The 18,271-nt window shown below is 40.5% G+C and overlaps 1 protein-coding gene across 1 annotated transcript in view; it reads right to left on the reverse strand.

Moving 5' to 3' along the window:
• The window catches only part of TSEN2 (tRNA splicing endonuclease subunit 2), a 20,720-nt gene extending 3,327 nt beyond the window's left edge, over positions 1-17,393 (reverse strand). Inside the window, exons 1-10 of the mRNA XM_060239864.1 lie at positions 17,243-17,393; positions 14,615-14,836; positions 13,914-13,995; positions 12,237-12,273; positions 9,677-10,157; positions 7,681-7,758; positions 6,389-6,439; positions 2,976-3,114; positions 1,471-1,507; positions 175-286 (exon numbers count right to left, since the gene is read on the reverse strand). Of these exons, the coding sequence (XP_060095847.1) occupies positions 175-286; positions 1,471-1,507; positions 2,976-3,114; positions 6,389-6,439; positions 7,681-7,758; positions 9,677-10,157; positions 12,237-12,273; positions 13,914-13,995; positions 14,615-14,803 (1,206 nt within the window). The 5' untranslated portion in view covers positions 14,804-14,836; positions 17,243-17,393. The remainder of the gene's footprint in view (positions 1-174; positions 287-1,470; positions 1,508-2,975; positions 3,115-6,388; positions 6,440-7,680; positions 7,759-9,676; positions 10,158-12,236; positions 12,274-13,913; positions 13,996-14,614; positions 14,837-17,242) is intronic.
• Positions 17,394-18,271: the final 878 nt, after the last annotated feature.

The following is an 18,271-nucleotide window of genomic DNA, read 5'->3' on the forward strand; positions in this document are numbered from 1 at the left end:
GTTTTATTTAATAGACATTAAATTTTCTATTTAATAGTTTGTATTACATTTGTTTTGTCATAGGTTCTGACAGCTTTAAAAGATCTCTCTTTTTGAGTATCAGTGTATCTACTTTACTTCAGCCCATTTCTTCCCAACTGTGTTTTTAAATGCTTAGTTCTTTTCATTTGTTACCTTAGAAACATTTGCTGTGGTTCTATTCAGACTAGACAAAGACTTCCAGCTGAATGATCTCTGTGATGATCCTTCAAAGTCACCATTAACTAATTCAGCAATCACAGAGTAACTGGAAAACAACCAAAGAAACTCTTTTTGAGTAAAGGAGGGTTTATACATTTTAAAGCCTAGTTTCTTCCCATATTTGCTATTCAACTACTGTAAAGATTACACCTAACTCCAAACAAAGTATGGACAGATTGCGCTTTGGCAAAGAGATGTGGAAAGCCATTCTAGCAAACAACAGAGTGCCGTGCCCAATTTTTAATTCCCTTCCTTCCAGGCACAAGTATGTATTACATCAGCGGTCCCCAACCTTTTTGGCACCAGGGACCGGTTTTGTGGAAGACAATTCTAACATGGACCGGGGGTGGGGATGGTTTCAGGATGATACAATTGTGCACTTTATTTCTATTAGTTTGGTGTGGTGGTTAAGTGTGCAGACTCTTATCTGGGAGAACCAGGTTTGATTTCCCACTCCTCCACTTGCAGCTGCTAAAATGGCCTTGGGTCAGCCATAGCTCTTGCAGGAGTTGTCCTTGAAAGGGCAGCTGCTGTGAGAGCCCTCTCAGCCCCACCTGCCTCATAGGGTGTCTGTTGTGGGGGAGGAAGGTAAAGGGGATTGTGAGCCACTCTGAGATTCGGAGTGAAGGGCAGGATATAAATCCAATGTGGTTGTTGTCTTCTTCTTATGACCACATTGTAATATATAATGAAATAATTATACAAGTCACAGTCCAGTTGCTAACAGGTCATGGACTGGTACCGGTCCACAGCCCAGGGGTTGGGGACCCCATCTTACATGATGTACTATATTTTACTCAGAACATTAGTTTCTAAGTAAGCATAATCTGCAAACTATAACATTTAAAGACTATCCATGGTGGCAAACAAAAACTTACTGAAAGTGAATTCTTTCTAATTAGTATTCTTTCTAATTAGTATTCCCGTGTATCAGAAATGTTTACATGTCCTTCAGTCCACCTGCAGGACCAGCAAAGCCACCCTACCAGATATCTAGAGAACTTCTGTGAAATACTCTAGGGAAAAGCTTCAAACAAATTATTCTGTACCCCAGTGTGATTATTATTATAATATCCACTTTTCCAGTGGGACAATATTTCTTTTTGGTGCCAAAAATATACTATATCAAAGTGAAGTGGAAACATAACCAAAATTAGTTTTCATTAATGATGAAAGTTGAGCATAATACTTAAGCAAAGAAATTATTGTATTCAAACCTGAGTGCTATACCTGGCATGGTAAAATGAAGGACCTTTTCGATACAACACTGCAACAAAAAACAAAGCACACTCATTCAGGCTCTATTCAGATGTTACTATATTTTGTTTAAACTAGTCTGCTGAACAAACCCTGATTAGTTTACCAGACGTGTATGCTTGTTCATAAATCCCAGTTATTCTATGACTTGTCTCTAACTTGCGCTTAAGATGGATCCCTGTTTCACTTAATGGCACAGGCAGAAAAATAGTCTTCCTTTCAGGCAAATATCATTGTGTGGTACCAATTTTCGAAGAAAACTATGGAGCTACCACGCCCCAAATCCAAGTCAGCCCACATGATACATAAGGAGATATGTGTAGAGATGTGCATTGCATGCATATTTCCTTGAACTAAAAATTGCCTTGTCCATTCAAAAGGAGAGAGACTTAAGCCAATATTGTGCTTCCTCCTTCCTCAGTTGGCACTATTACCAACATTCTTACTGAGGCTACATGTTCATCCCCTGCTCCTAGATGTGTCTAGGGCTGTATATGCATAAAAGTGGCAGCAAAGCTAAATACTCAAAGCAGATACTATGTTCCTGGGATAGGACTACACCAGATCAGCACTCAAAATGTGATGATCTGAAACAGTAAAAACATCTTTGCATCTCACATATAGTTGGATGTACACAAAAAGGCACTACAGTTAATGCCAGTGAGTAAAAGTCTTTGGGGCAGGCTGGTCCAGCACAGAGGAATAGTTCAAAATGTTGCATGCCTTAAAATTCACTTGCTTTTCATCTGTTTGTGATCGGGAGGGGGATGGGAGTTTTAACTAACCTTGGTATAATAACTTTGCTGGATCTTCCATACTTAGAAAAAGCACGGAAAGAGCACCATATATCAATTAAACTCACAAGCAAGTCTTGCCTAGAGAATGACTAGAGGGATGACTCATCACCCTCACAGGCTTTCTGTCTAATGTGAGAGAGATCTGCCTCAAGGTAATGATAACAGTTGTTAAAAGCTTTGTATATTAAACATGCCTCCTAATATAAATAATACAAACCTCTGGTAGATTCATGCAACCTTTTTGCTTGCAGTAAAAAGCATTTCATTCCCTACTGATAACAACCCAACATCAATTAAACATTTTAAATTACCAATGTGCACATCTATTATTTAAAGAGGCCAGCAAAGGATGAGTGAACTCAGACAGTGCCATAGCACTCAACACCCAAGCAAACCTCCAGCATATTTGAAAAAAGATGGACAATATATTATTTAAGTTGAGGTGAAGACAGACAAAACAGGCCCATAAGCAATTTTAATATTTCATTTCCCAACTTAATGAAACTCAATTGAGCTCCAGTAACTCAAATGAGTTCCATCACTGAAATATCTGCCATAGTTTAAAATCTAATGCCTGGCCTCTTTTGGTTATTGTCATCTGCATCATAAACTATCTACTGCCTTTGTTACAAACTACAGCCACAATATGCAAGCAAGGATTCTGTAAGGCAGAATACTCACAGAGATCAGCTCCATATTTCAGTCCAACTTTAGGAACCCACCCTTTGCAACGGAAATAGTGATATGCCATGTATGTAGTCCTAAAATTGGGTTGCGCTTCACTGAAAAATTCCCATAGCTTCAAGATAGATAAAGGCACCTAAAATCACAATCAAATATAGTCATGCATGGAATAATATGGCCAACTATCACTGACTCCCCCCATATGATTTTAGACCAGGGGTGTCAAACGTGCTGCCCGCAGGCCAAAGCAGCCCCCGGAGGACTTCAATCAGGCCTGCGGGACTCTCTTCTCCCCCCTCCTGTCCTCACCCTGCAAAGCTCAGAGGCTTCCGAGGTTCCCAGCTCCTTCTGCCTTCTCTTTGCAGAGGCTAAAGCAGAAGCGAAGCTGCAAAGAAAATGTGGAATGGATTTCCCACTCAGGCCTACAGGCAGAACACACTGAATGGGAAATCCACTCCACATTTTCCTTGTAACTTTGTCTCAATGGAGAGGTTTAAATTCCCAGGGTTCCTATGGCTAACTGAAGCTTCCTGGAGTTGTGTCCTTGCAGATCAAGCGTTGCAGATCAAGTGTGGATGTTCTGAGTCAGTTTTGTCTTTTCTCAAATGGAGTGAGAACTAGTGCCTAGTGAGTATCCTAACTTGGGAATTCACAGCTAAAGGGGGATATCACACTGGAGAGCCATTGCTAACCTGAGTAGACCGGGGAAGGGGGGAGACTTGCAAGCCTTGCCTTGTCATTTCATGTTTTCCCAGGCTAAGGGCATTTTATTTTTTTTTAGTTTTCTGCTATGTGATCCTTGTGCTTTTCCTTGATGTTTTATTTTTAAAATTCCATTGCAAAATCCCACTATTCCCCTACCTTTGTTTTAAACAAAAGTTTTAAACATGTTTGTATATTAAGTTAAAAAAATAATATCTTTGTGTTTGCCTGTATCCTTTATAAAGTGTACATCTCCTCTCTCTGGCATTACATTTTGGGACATGTATGGCTCGACCCCACAAAGTCCCATTTAGGTCAGATCCGGTCCTCCTAACAAATGAGTTTGACACCCCTGTTTTAGACACTCCTAAGTATAGTTAATTATGGCTGTATTAGTTCAAGTTGTGAAAATATGCAACAGATACAAACCAAAACATGAAGACAGATCATTAATGTCATTCAGTATCCAAACTGTGTTCTAGCTGCCACTGCTGAAAGCTCCAGAGCTAGAACATTCTTTTTTTTTAATTAATATTTTAAGTATACATCAAAGTATAACAAGAAAACCTTTGTATCTGAACATAACATACAATATACAGACTTAAACAAATGATTATGGCAAAATGAACCTCAAAACACTATATGCAAGGAACTTTTGGTCTACTTATAGAATTGAACATTGTAGTGCTTAAAAGAGATAAAACATAAAATTACAGTAGTAGTAAATCTAGAAATGCTGAACTTGGGAGATGTATCTCATGCTTCACCATAAATCCCAAGATAAGGAACCATCGCATTACAAAATAAGATTGATAATCGGCGTTCTCTGTTTGTATGGCCTGATTAATTAATTTTTCCATAAGGTAACTTTCCCAAAGTTTGGTGAACCAAAGTTTAATTGTTGGGCCACACTTAACTTTCCATTTTGACATTATGCTAACATAGCATTTATCAAATCTTTGGTAATTTGTGAAACAGAAGGATCTTTCCAAAGGTGAAACAACACAAGTTCATGTCATAATGGTACAGAATGTATATATGATGTAACTTCTTGCCAGAATTTAAAAATGAATCTGCAACTCCACCAACAATGAATATTAGTCTCAGCCTCTCTGCACTGCTTCCAGAATTTGTTTGACTTTACAGGATTTATTCAGTGCAACCTTGAGAGGAAGGTATCAATGTGTGATCATTTTAAAACTGGTCAACCTGATGTTTATTAGTTTTGAGGCTGATATGGATGACATCCAAGTGCTTATCCATTGAGCATCAATAAGAACTACACTCATTTTGTCATTTAACCTGATATGCTGGTCTGGCTGTGTTATTTGCACTTAATAGGATTGTGGCTTTGCTTTAAGAAGTGATTCAAAATTCAAGATCAGTGTATGGTCTGGATATATGTTGCATTATTTTAGAGTATTCTAACATATTTTTAATTTAAGGTACTGAAACCAGTTCAGCTGTTTGCCCAATTTGGACTGCAACAGTGTTTTTTCTAAAATGTGTCTGTTTTCCGTAATGTCAAGTATTCTTGTTATCTTTGCATTTCTCCAAATATTACTATAATTATGATCTTTACCAAGTTGAAATAACTCTTGGTGTAAAAATGAGGACAACAGTGAGTTATCTGGAGCTAATTTTTGCTCTCTTTATTCTCATACAGAAAATAAGTTTGAAAGATATGGATTAAGTCTGACTAGGGTGATCTGTGTTTCATTTCGGATCACACTGCATCTTGGTTTCAGTTCTGATCCAGTCTACTTCATTGTCATCACTCAGTTTGCTAAGGTAGTTGCTATACAGAACAGCTTTAGATTAGGTAAGGCTCCCCCCTGCCCCCTCCCCCCCAGCTAGAACATTCTTATGAGATCTACTCTAGGGAGATTATGAGCTGGTAAAGACTCTATGCTAGAGACATACTTAGTTATCATAGCAAATTTGTTTAAGAGCCAGTTTGGTGTAGTGGTTAAGTGTACTGACTCTTATCTGGGAGAATTGGGTTTGATTCCCCACCCCTTCATGTGCACCTGCTGATATGACCTTGGGTCAGCCACAAGTTCTCTCAGAGCTGTTCTGCTCCAGAGCAGTTCTGGAAGAGCTCTCTCAGCCCCATCTACCTCACAGGGTGTCTGTTGTGGGGAGAGGAAGGGAAAGGGCTTGGCATAAATCCAAGCTCTTCTTCTTCTAAGGCATTATAAAACCAATTCTGTGTACCATTGTTCCCAATACTCCTATTTGTCACAAAGATCTGTTTTGGGATACCCTGTATTTTCATTCCTTTTTAAAATTGTGATTGGTAATCCTGTACCATGCAAAATCATGGAACCTACAGTGTGCCCCCATTCATGCTAACTCAGAAGTAAATCCCATAGCAGTCAACAAGACTTATAGTGTCATCCTAAACAGAGTTACACCCTTACAAGCAGTGAAGTCAACAGGCTTAAAGGGTGTGATGGTGCTTGAGATGGCACCGTTAGTAACCTAAGGCACAATATTAGGTTCAGGACTACAGCCAAAATTGTCCCACTTAAGCTAAAAGAATAAAAATCTACTGATGAAGGAAAAATTACCCCACCCTTTTAAAGTTGGCACACGATGACTTGGAAACCACCACAAAGTGTCCATTGTTCTGTGCTAGTGAGCAATTCCCAGAGCAACAGATCACTCAACACACCACCTACCAATGACTAGAAGTATCATCTTACCTCATTGTAATAAATATTTAAACATCCCAGAGCATACACCAAGAAAAAACCCTAAAAAGAAACAATGAATGCAATTATTCTGTGTATACCATATGATCTACAGGGTACTAGCATGGATGTGTTCTGTATATTGATTTAAAAAGCAAAGGGGGGGCAGGTAGGGGAAGATCATCAATGCCGATGTGTTAGATTACAAAAGATGATGCCTAAGGGCATGATTTGTTCTTTTTTATTGTATAACAGTAATAATTTACATAATGCTGAAGAGGACTGTTCATTCCTGATATAAAACAAATTGACTTCTGAAAGGTGAATATGATTTTTATGCAAATGAAGGGCACTACTGCCAAGGGAGAAGTGGGAGGAAGTAAAATGGCAGAGATCATACATGGAAGATACCGTGTGGCCTGGGAGGGCTGAAGGGGACCTCAGCAACCTAAAGAATCGACAACTGTCATGGTGATCAGCAGCAGAAATAATTGTTTATCAGCATTTCCAGTGTGCATAACTGATCAAAACAGCCATTCTCTCTCACATCAGAACAACTTGCAGGAGCAAACTTACTTTATTTCATTTTATTAGATTTATAGCCCTCCCTCCCTGAGGGTAACAACAAAGCTAAAACAATAAATATAATTTAACTATTACAACAGTTCCTATAATTCTAATTAACACCAAACAGATGGCACATGGAGCACATCTTATCTGATACATCTTATCTAAGGGATAATTCCCTTATATATGTCTGTGAGTAATTAATGTATTACTCACATCACAAATAAGGGAATTACCCCTTAGCTGATGTTAAAAACAAAAGCAGAATGAGTGGTCAGTCCAGGTACAGCTGTCACTGCCTCAGTCCTAAGCCTGGAGGAAAAATTTGGTCTTCCAGGCCCTGTGGAACTGCATCAAATACCGCAGGGCCTGGATATTATTGGCAGAGCATTTCGCCAGGGCTAAGAAGACTCTGGCTAAAGTTGAGGCTAGATCGATGTTTTTTGGACTGAGAGCCACCAGGAGATTGCTGTCCTTCAAACACAGTGTTCTTTGTTACTCTATTCAAGACACTGCCACATGCTCCAAGAGGATATGCATCTGGAAAGAACCTTAATTGACGCTCTGCAAGGCTGAAATGGTAACATTATTTTTTTTCAAATTATATGCATATCACCACTTACTTAAAACACTTTATATTCACATAAACAGTGCAGTTTTCTAGGATTTAAAATGCCTGATGTTGTATATCTACACTGGCAGATTACCAATATTGTGGTGAGGGTGGAAAACCTTACCTCTTCTAGACTGAGCTGCAAATATTCAAAAATCCTAAATGGATTTCTTCTGCATACTAACTTTTGTTTTTTGTTCAGCTACAACAAAATGACAAAACAAAGTTACAAAGCAGTAATCAATCATGCTTTATTTTATTTAAAACTAGGAAAGAGCTTGCCAGCATCCCAAACTGTACCTCCTCTTTCACATGAAAATCATTTTCACAACCGCTCACTTCACTCCTGAGATCTCCGCTCAGCATAGAACACACCTCTTGAGGACATCCAAGCAGTTCAATCAAACCATGGCAAGGTCTGCAGGCAGAAGTATTTTGAACTCTCTGGATGCCACTGGCTTAGTTGCACTGATAATCACCTTGGAGCAGTCAGTCTCTGAATCCCCGCGCCAGGAGGCAACATCAGGAAAAGGCCCTGGCCTCTGTGTTCTGTTGTTGAGCCTCCAGAGGAACTGGCTGACCACTGTGTGAGACAGGATGCTGGACTAGATGGACCATTGGTCTGATCCAGCAGGGCTCTTCTTTTGTTCTTGTGACGGAACCGGCCCGATTCTGCCTTCAGACCCGGTCCCGTCAACTCCCTATTGAGTCGCCAACTCCTGGAGGGAGCTATTTCTCCTCCGGCCACTTGGGCTCGCTGCCACCACCTGCTCAGTCTAGGGGTTCAGATTGAGAGGAACAGGACTCCCAATCCCCCTCTCCAGCTCTGAGGCCAGGCCTCAAGGTCCTCTGCCATCCTGTACTTGGGTATCACAGAGACCACAGCTCTTCTTCAGGGAACCCCTGGAGGATTGGCACCTTATCCAACTGCATGCCTTTCCCCTTCCCCAGGGCCCCTTCATAAAGCAGCGTGGTCTAAAGCAGTTGGGGATCTATGGGGTACAGAGTTTGACTGCCAGCATTCAAAACAGTAAAAATGTTTAATAAGAAGAGAAAGAAAAAAAACAAAAACAGTTACATGTAAAAGTTTAGCACAGCACCTGAACAGCAACTAGAGGGACAAATAAAGGTGGCTATAAACGCATCCTCTCGTCCCTGGTGTAAACTTGCCCTACCTTGTGAATGACTACCTGGGTCCACTCCGCCTCTCCCACAGGCAGGAGCCCACAGACTGGCAACCTCTCTCCTTGAGCGCCAGCCGAGGACTGACCTTTTCCCGCCTAACTCAAATAAAAAAAACAAAAGAACTTCCTGCCCCTCTAGGTGGCTCTTCCCCTAGAGTTGATGGTTTAACTCCAGAAGGGAGGAGGGAATGAGGGGAAGGCTAAAGAACTTCCTGCCCCTCTAGGAGGCTTTCCCCCTAGAGGCGCTGGTTTAACTCTGGAAGGGAGAGGGGGATGAAGGGAAGGCTAGGCCACAAAGCCTTCTTTAGTAGTTTCATGTTCCCCTCCAACCAAGCACCAACATTACCTAAGATGGCGTTTCTCCACAGTTCTTATTAGCACCTACGTTCTCAAAGGGTCTTCAAGGGCCTTCAAAGTGAAATCCCAAAATCTATAAGCAACTTGTGTCAAATTAACCTTGCCTTAGTGCTTAGATACCATTGACTTTCAAAAGACACTATGTAAGTGAGGATCAACTTAAATTGTTCCAAAGGTTTTTCAATTAAAAGATAGGTTTGTATGCCACACTAATTGTCTTGTTGGTTTAAACAGGTTAGGATGTGTTGTACAGTCCCCCCCCCCCCCCCGATTTATACAATCCCAGCCCAACTGCATTATTTTGTCTTACTAGCAACCTATTAGGTTCAAATGATATCATATTAGATTGTTATATGCTATCAGATTCAAAATTTATATTGTATAACAATTGCTTAACAATTGATTTAGAAGGTTTTTAAAATCATACTTGTAATCCACCTTAGGTCCCATTGAGAAAGGGGGACTACAAATATAAACAGATAAATAAACATACTTATAAGAGGGCAAATATACACTATTAGTTTTTCAGTTCTGCTTACAGAATTATGGGGAAGAGAATACAACTAACATGTAGCTTACGTGTGATTTCTCACATGTGTTTTCTTCTTCTGGACTCCAATCTGATTCTTCTTGCACCAGCACAAACTCCTGGTGACTATATTCTTCACTGCTCAAAATAGGAGATTCTCGTTTGAGGCAGTCATCTTGCTTGCTGTCATCATGCAAACTAGATGGATTTTTTGGAGAATGAGTTTTAGCGATAGCCTGAATTCCTGTCCTGTCCAGTTCATTAGAGCCGTACTTGCCTAACGGATCACAATGTGGATCCCCTTCTAGGCAGGCTGCTTGATTCCCATTACTTTCATCAGAAATTGCTACCAGTTTTGGCTCAGCAGTCTCCATTGTTTGTATCTCTTCATTCTGAGACTCAGTAGTTTGTTCAACTTTCCCTTCTAGATTAAGCGGTTCAATGTAATTTAGAAGGAATTTGTTTATTGTGCAGTCATCAAGTCCCTGCTCCTTCATGCGACTTTTAGCCCACTCTACATAACACTGGAATCTAGGAGAAAAGAAAGTAAAAGACCACAATAGGGGAAATCCTTTAACAAGGCATGCCCATGTTTCTGAAGTCTCTCTATTACAGTCCAGATCATTTCTAAATTAAAGGATCAACGTGGCAAAATTTCCTATTATGGTAGTTCATAAAGAATTGCAGATGCTTTGCTATTAATCTCTTTCTTAGCAATTTTTAATCAACATGAGTAAAGTATCCTCAAACAACAGAAATGCCTTCAATAATCTACATGTAGCAAAATGAACCCTCTGGGCTCCTCAGATTCACATGGATTCGGCAAGATGTCATTTGCACAGACCCAGGCTATTCCTGTTGGGGTGGTGGAAAGTCAGAGCAAAGCAGATGAAAATGACCCATATGGTTTGCATTTAAGAAAGTGGAGACATCAATTGTTACAGTATCTGATGGGCTTTGAGGCAGGACATTAAAACCCCAATCTTATAGATGGAGATAAACAAACTTAAACACACCTGATGAGGTCAGGGCCCAGCTGGGATTCATCTTTCTAAACTAACACACTATCCATAGGAAAAGATGGGCTTCCTTCCTACCTAATGATAACCCTGGGTTAGTACAAAGACAGTGCATGGATGCTGGCTATTGCTTAGTCTCTTCTGGATGTGATAGTGCTTATCTGGAAATGCAAGGAAATCTGTCTTTTGTGATTAACAGAGCTTTTCATCTGGTTGGGCACAACAGGGTTTGCGAGAAGGTGGACATGATCATATAACTCACTACTAGGAAGCTGCAGCAATATTGTGAAATGTTGTGAGCCATCCCTTTCATAATTAAAGGCTTGCATACAGCTGGGAAAGCCTCAGACCATATTCCACAGAAAGCATCTAGTCTGTCTGGCTCTCTCAAGCACTCTTGGTGTCTTTTGGACCTTTGCCCTAGTTCATATTTTAGGGCATATGTGTTGCAGCAGAAGGCTTCTAGTAAAAATTAGAATTTGATATTGCTTAATAACCTCAAGGATCAGGAAAAGGTACAAGTACATAGATCTTTTAACATTTCAGTGACCTACGAAGAAGAAAGGTAGCTATGAAGGAATTTCACAGTCTGTGCTTGTGGAAGCAAACATTAAGCTGTGAATCGGGAACCCCAAAGTGCTGCCTGGCAAGTGCTTTTTGAAGGCAGGCAGGGTCAGGTCCTGCAGTTTCTGAATGGCTGCTGGGCTGGACATGTAAATGGCTGGAGGAGATGAAAACAAAAACAAACACTGGTCCAGCAGCAGCTGCAACACAGCTCAAGGATCTGCATTGTGTGACTGAAGGTAAGCTGTGTGTAAGCAAGAAAATACTTCGTATTTATTTAAAACATTATCTGCCACCTTTTTTACCTTATAGAAACTCAAAGTGGTTTACTATGTAAATAATAAAAAAAATACATTCAAAACACTAAACTTTTAAACACTATGTCCATTTAAAAAGGCACACTGCTAAGACGAGCTTCTGCCTGAAATGCTTGAAAAGTTACTATTAGAATTATGCATAAGCCTGACATTTTGTGGATGGCTCCATCTCCTGTGGCAGCCATTTTGTGGGTGCACTCACCACTTGGTCAGAATTCCAAAGGTGTTCGCAGGCTCAAAAAGGTTGGGGACCTCTGTGGTAAATGATAAGGAGGATACACTTTTTTTTTAAATGAATCTAGCTATTAGGAAATGTTCCATTGGGTTTCTTCTCTTAACAGGACAAGATACTTTATGAAGTACTGCCTCATATGTTTAACTTTTAGAATGTTAAAGCCAACTGATTTGTAGTGTTCACTATTAAGGTATTAATATTAATACATTACCAAGTCATAGAATTATATAGCTGGAAAAGGGCCATACGGACCATCTAGTCCAACCACTTCTCAATGCAGAATCAGCCTAGAGAGCATCCCTGACAAGTGTTGGTCCAGCCACTGCTTAAAGACTGTTAGTGAGGGAGAGCTCACCACATCCCTCGGTAGCTGATTCCACTGATTAACAACTCTTACTGTAAAAAAGTTTTTCCTAATATCCAACCAGTATATTAGTTACAGTTCAAGTCAACAAAGCAAGGAAACTGTACTTACTTTTTTGATGAGATTATGGGCATGTTTAACCCGACACCTGCAATTTAAAGAAGGACAGTTTTGTATTCTTCATAAAGAGTAACAAATAGTTTGGATATAACCTTCAAAGAATAATTTCATACCAGAGCAACAGCTGCACACAAGTCATTTTCTCCTGAACCAACAGTGTTTGTTTGCCCAATTATTAATCCAGATGACATCTTGGTACAACCATTGCACTCCAGTGTTTGTTCTTTTGCCCATCCATCAGTTTAAAGACTTGGTTTGTATGTTTCCCCCCTGATTTTTAACATAACTGCACCACCAGCCTTTCTGTGTGGACAGGCAAAGTGCTAATGAAGAAAAGTGGTAAAGCCATTGGATGAAGCCCTACTTTTCTTCTTTCCTCTTGCTCTATATGAAAACAGCTGCTATTTATTTACTAGTGGTATTATGGACAAAACAGCTGGCTGCAAATGCCCTCAAGAAATAATTAAAATAAAACCACCCACCCTACCCCTCCTCAGAGTGGCAACAACAGTGGAGGTATGGGGAAAAGAGTGGATAGATGCTCTGGAGAATGGCAAAGGCTGCTGCACAGTTTTCCCTGCCTCTGTAACCTAACAGACCTACCACAGCTGCAGCCTCGGTTGCCCACCCATGCCATGTTGCTGCAGAAACCCTAATCCTACCTGCCTAACTCAACACACACACACGCCAAACACAGATCACCCTGACAACAAAATTAAAGAGAGGAGGATGATGTATTGGGCCTTTGGGTCGCTACTGGGGAGAAAAGGTGGGTCTCCAAAGGAAGGAAATAAATAATAGACTCTTGGAAGAGGAGAGGCAAGCAAAGGCAGGAAGGCAATGGCTTGGGGTATAGGAGCACACCTGGAACTGAGATGAGGGGAAAGTTTAAGCTAATGAAGTTGAGAACTGTGGATGGAGTAGAAAAGAAGTGGGAGTACATGCCTGGGGAAAGGCATCTGATAACTACCTTAACAGTTCTGTTGGAACATTTCCTGGAATTAATTAAGCAAGTTTAATCAAAAGGCTGATTATACCAAGGGAGCAGCAAAGGAATCATGAGCCTGTAAAATATTTATTTATTTATTGCTTCTAAGCTGTTACATTTCAGTTGACAGGTGGTGAACTACTGTAAGGAACAGGTCACTTTAAAAAGAAATGAGGGTGAAGCTGGGCTGCTGAATCTGCTTGAAATTGACATAAATTTCAGACACAGTAGTATGAAATTAACCCGTAAGTTATTTGGGGCTCAACTGACATACTGCTGGAGGCAAGGAAGAAAGTCATCCTATCTTGCTGCGTCTAACAAGACGCACCATTAGATGTATCAGGGTAGGCATTGTGGGATTTCAACAGTTATGTGGTATGTCAAGTCAGCATTTAGCAACAACTATCCTTCTGATTCCAGCAGCCTGTGGAAAATAATTCTTCAGAAACCTAAATGACCCTGGGTGCAGCCTCTAAAAGTCTTATGGCACTATAAAACCCCTGCAGATACATTGGCCTCCCTTATCACCTTCATGAGCAAGAGAAGCCAAGTAGCAGTGCTGTGTTACCATGCCCACAAACAGTACTCTCCTGGCCATCACAGTTCAAAAGGCTGAGAGAGAGAGAACAAAGTATATAATAGTTGGACCACTAATATTAATTCAAAAGCAAATAATCCAGTTTGCCACTTAACAACCAATGCAAGTTCTGAAATACCATATTCTGGTCGACTTCTTGAAAGAATACCTTTTCCAAAAAAGCCCTTAAAGAAGAAAGAAAAGATCAATATTACTAATAGCCAACAATCTAGTTCAGCATGTAACATAAACCTTAACTGGATCTCAAGAAGACATATAAGTGATTTCAGAGTTGCATCTTTAACATGTTAATTTTAAGCACACTTTTAAACTCCAAAGTTCCCCAAATGCAATTTTGAGCATAGAGGTGCTCTGATATGAAAGAAAAGTTTGCCTCCAGCTTCCACCAAACATTATGGGGGATTGGGGCTTTAAATCCCATCTACAGCAAGCAGCAAAGGAGAGGGAAGGTAGTCCTCTTTGTGGTAAGATGGAGCAGAAAACCAATGAAACAGAGCGGATCCATGTTTCATTTGCACCACCATCTGGCAAGCCTATATGAAATGTCCAAACCAACACGGTTAGCCTAACTAGGATGAGCATTCTCAACTATTCAAGTAAGAATAAAAATGTTTATTAGGTTAACTGCTAAAAACTGTTTCATCACCCAAAATACCTTAACCAGGTTGGCAAACTGATTTCATGAAAAATATTTGTTATATAAAGAAATTAAACTCCGTCATAATCGTGTGAATTGTTTAAAATACCATTGATTCCAGAAATTAGACTGAAAAGATAAACTACCTTGCTATACAGTTGTTCTATATCCACAGGATTCTTCACAATTACATTTTTGTTAATAATTTCAGCTTGGCATATTTTGTCAGCTCTCCCATAAACCCCATCCCGAGGAGCAGAAATAGGGAAAGGAGAATGATAGGATTCATAAACTTTTCTCTTCCTTCTTGGAGGATGGAAAACTGCTTCCGCCATTTTGTGTTATCCTTCTCCCTCAGCAATAGTCATCTATGCAGAAAGGAAAACATATTTCTGAAACTAGTTTCTAAGTCAGCACAATTTTATTTGAGTTGATTACACATTAATTTTAATAGAACAAGAGACATGAGAATGCCAGCCTAAGTTGTTTGTGGAACACATATATGCATGCCCCTGATTCTCCAGCGATTATGGAATAACTGGTGCGTATAGAGTAAGGCTTCAGAAGGATCTTTGCCTACAATTTATTCCCTCTCATCTGTCATTCCAGAGTAGTTTACACCAGGAGGGGGAATTAAGGAAGAATGGCTGCCAGATCAAAAGACTTAATCTGAGTTGTGGAGAAAAGCCGTTTTGGTGTTTGTCTGGGAGTTGGCTAGAGAAGTCTAATAAACTCTAGGCAAGGCTTTGGCCTTGTCTGTTCCTCCTTCCCCCTCCCCTCCTGTCTGGAAGCAGCACTTCTGAGGCCTCCTAGAGAGACAGGAAGTCTTTCAGGCTGATTTCCCAGAAGGCTGCAGGAGGGAAAACCAGTTCCTGGGCGGGAACTGGGTTTTATATTATAGATTTTGGGAGGGAAAGGCAGTTTTTGATTTGAGTCTTGGAGACAGGTGAGTGGGTTCTGGATGGTATGATCAGGGCCAGTTATATATTAGGGAAAGAAGGAGCGTTTATCCCTATTTTCATTTATTACTTCTGTTCAGCCTGTATTTAAAAATGCCTGTAAATAGTTGCATGTTTTAAATAAATGTTTTATTTGTTCAAAAGGTAGCCCCTCTGTACCACCAAGGTTCCCCAACTGCCTTAGACCACGCTACTGAAAGAGGGGAATCCAGGGAAGGCATGCAGTTGCCAAGGGTGCCAATCCTCCAGGGGTCTCCCAAAGAAGGACTTTGGTCTCTGTGTTAACCAGGTGCTGGGTTAGCAGAGGACCTTGAGGCCACAGAACTGGCAAGGGGGATTGGAAGTCCTGTTCCTCTCAGTCAGGAGCCCCTAAATTGAACAGGTGGTAGCAGTGTTCCCCAATGGTGGGAAGATTAGCTCTCTTCAGGAGTTGGCAACTCAAAAGGGAGTTGACGGGACCGGATCTGAAGGCAGAATCTGTCATCCGTCACATGAGTGTTTTTCTGTCTCTCCATTTTGCAGTTATATATAGCCAAGGCATGCATGGGGAATGGTGAGGTTGAACCTAAGGGTTCTGGACCATTTGATTCTAACAGTGCCTTGGGCAGATGGAGGAAGCTGGTATGCATCAACCCACAACGTTATGTTTACATTTTGTCTTTTGTCCGTTTTTTATACTCTTTGTGTCTAAAAGTATTTTTAGTAAGCCATAGCAGATCCCTGTTCACCTATGCAGAGACATCTGCCTATATATCCGCCCTGAGCCCGTTAAGGGAGGGTGGTATACAAATTTGATAAAATAAATAAATATGCGAAACGTCAGCTTCCATTTTTATGTACTGAAGTATGTGTGCATAAGAAAATTCATACCTTGAATAAACTTTTGTTCATCTTAAAGATGCCACTGGACTCAAAATCTGTTCTACTGCTTCAGACCAACATGGCTGCCCACTTGGATCTATCAACATTTATTCCTGCGTGCCTTTCTCAGGTGGGATTTCAGAGACAGCAGTAATGAAAGCTGTCGTTCAAGAAAAGAAATACAGATTTCATCACTGAGCAATGAGCCCATCTTCTAAAATGAAATGATCACAATTTTTTTCTTCTCACAAGTTAAGCGCTGAACAGAGAATTTCTGTGAAAAAAATTACCTGAGACTGCCTTCTCTCATATACACATTTCCCTCACCAATTACTATCAAGTAGGAAAACTTCTCTTTATTGCAGCCAATAGCTATGAAACCCTCTTACTAAAACATACAGTTTCAACATAAATTTTCCCCTTTCAGCATATGCAAAAAATCATAAAAACAAAAAGAATTTTCATGTGTTTGCCGTGTCCATCTATACATCCCAAATCGTGTTTAAAAAGCTCTCTCTCTACATAGGAACACTTTGCAAAATATACATAAAGAGGATGGGCTGTGGCTGAGTGGTAGAGCATCTTGGCATGCAGAAGGCCCCAGGTTCAATCCCAGGCATCGCTAGTTTAAAAAGGCGAGTCAATAGATGATGTGAGAGACCTCTGCCTGAGACCCTGGAAAGCAGCTGCCACTCGGGAGTAGACAACTGACCTTCACGAACCCAAGGGGTCTGAATAAGGCAGCTTTACGTGTGTTCAAAAAGGGTTTTGTGAAAGACAGAACGACCTGTAAGTCCCTCGCCCCAGCATGCTTAGATGATCCCTCAAGTACAACACCACCACGACCAGATCCACGCAGTGCCGGCAAACACTTATTCAATATACAAAACAAAACTCGACCAGCTCGCAACAAGCATGCAGCCTAACGACTCCTTCCTCCCCCAAATAACGCACCTGCGGGCTACGGGCAGAGAGCGAAGTCCAAGCAGCGATACTCTGCAGCTGATTTCCTTACACACATGGTGAACAGGAAAAAGGGCAACCTATACGCTAGGGCAGCACCGGAAAGAGAAAACGACTCCCCTCCAAGAGAAAAATAAACCATGTCAGTGTGCACGTCCGGGTCTTATTAAGTAACTGTGGACAAATATGATGTAAGAATTTAAACAAAAAGGACAGTAATTTAGTATATACATGTTTTTATTTGTTCAGTTCATAACGAAGAGTTATAAAGAATAAACACTTTGGAAATTCGCTGCACTTTAACCACTGCATTTCCCATCTGTTGCATTTCTCTCAACTGTTGCACCTCTTTGGTAAACAGGGTGTTGTTTTTTCAAAACTCAGCAAAAGAAAAAAAATGTAAATCTGTCTGTTTAATTTGCCCTTGATTCTATATTCCCGCTGCGTTGGCCTCTTACATAAAATCATTTTACTATCCGCGTGGGAACCGGCGTTTTTTACGGAAGCACAAACCGTACCTCTTTGCTTGCTCCCTTTCTTATTATGGGAAATTGCAGGAACGGCGGGAATTACGTAGTGATTCTGGAGGTGGTGGGTATCTAGTTTTCAAATAACGAGATCTGGAGGACGAAATACCGCGATAGCTTTGCTACAGTCTATTTCTCTTTCTGTATTCTTCTGCTGCGTTCGTGAAATTAAGAGAGCAATTATTTTCTGGAGGAGCTGGATAATTCCCGAACTGAAAATGTGTATATTTTGGCGCATGCTCTGAGTTTTTGTGTGATCTATTTTATACTGTAATAAGAAGTCCAGCTGTGTTAGTCTGTTGCAGTAAAATTGAACAGAAATCCAGTGGCACTTTAGAAACCAGTAATGCTGGAATAAATTTTCTTAGTGTTTAAGATGCCACTAGACTTAGATTTGTTTGCTGCAACTAGATATTGGAATAGCAATAAGGGATTTGAATGGATAAATTTTATAAGCCTCTGAAGTTCTGCTGGAGTCCTGCTTTGTTTTACC

The sequence above is a fragment of the Heteronotia binoei genome, chromosome 5, assembly GCF_032191835.1.
Source record: "Heteronotia binoei isolate CCM8104 ecotype False Entrance Well chromosome 5, APGP_CSIRO_Hbin_v1, whole genome shotgun sequence".
In the NCBI taxonomy this organism is placed as follows: Eukaryota; Metazoa; Chordata; class Lepidosauria; order Squamata; family Gekkonidae; genus Heteronotia; species Heteronotia binoei.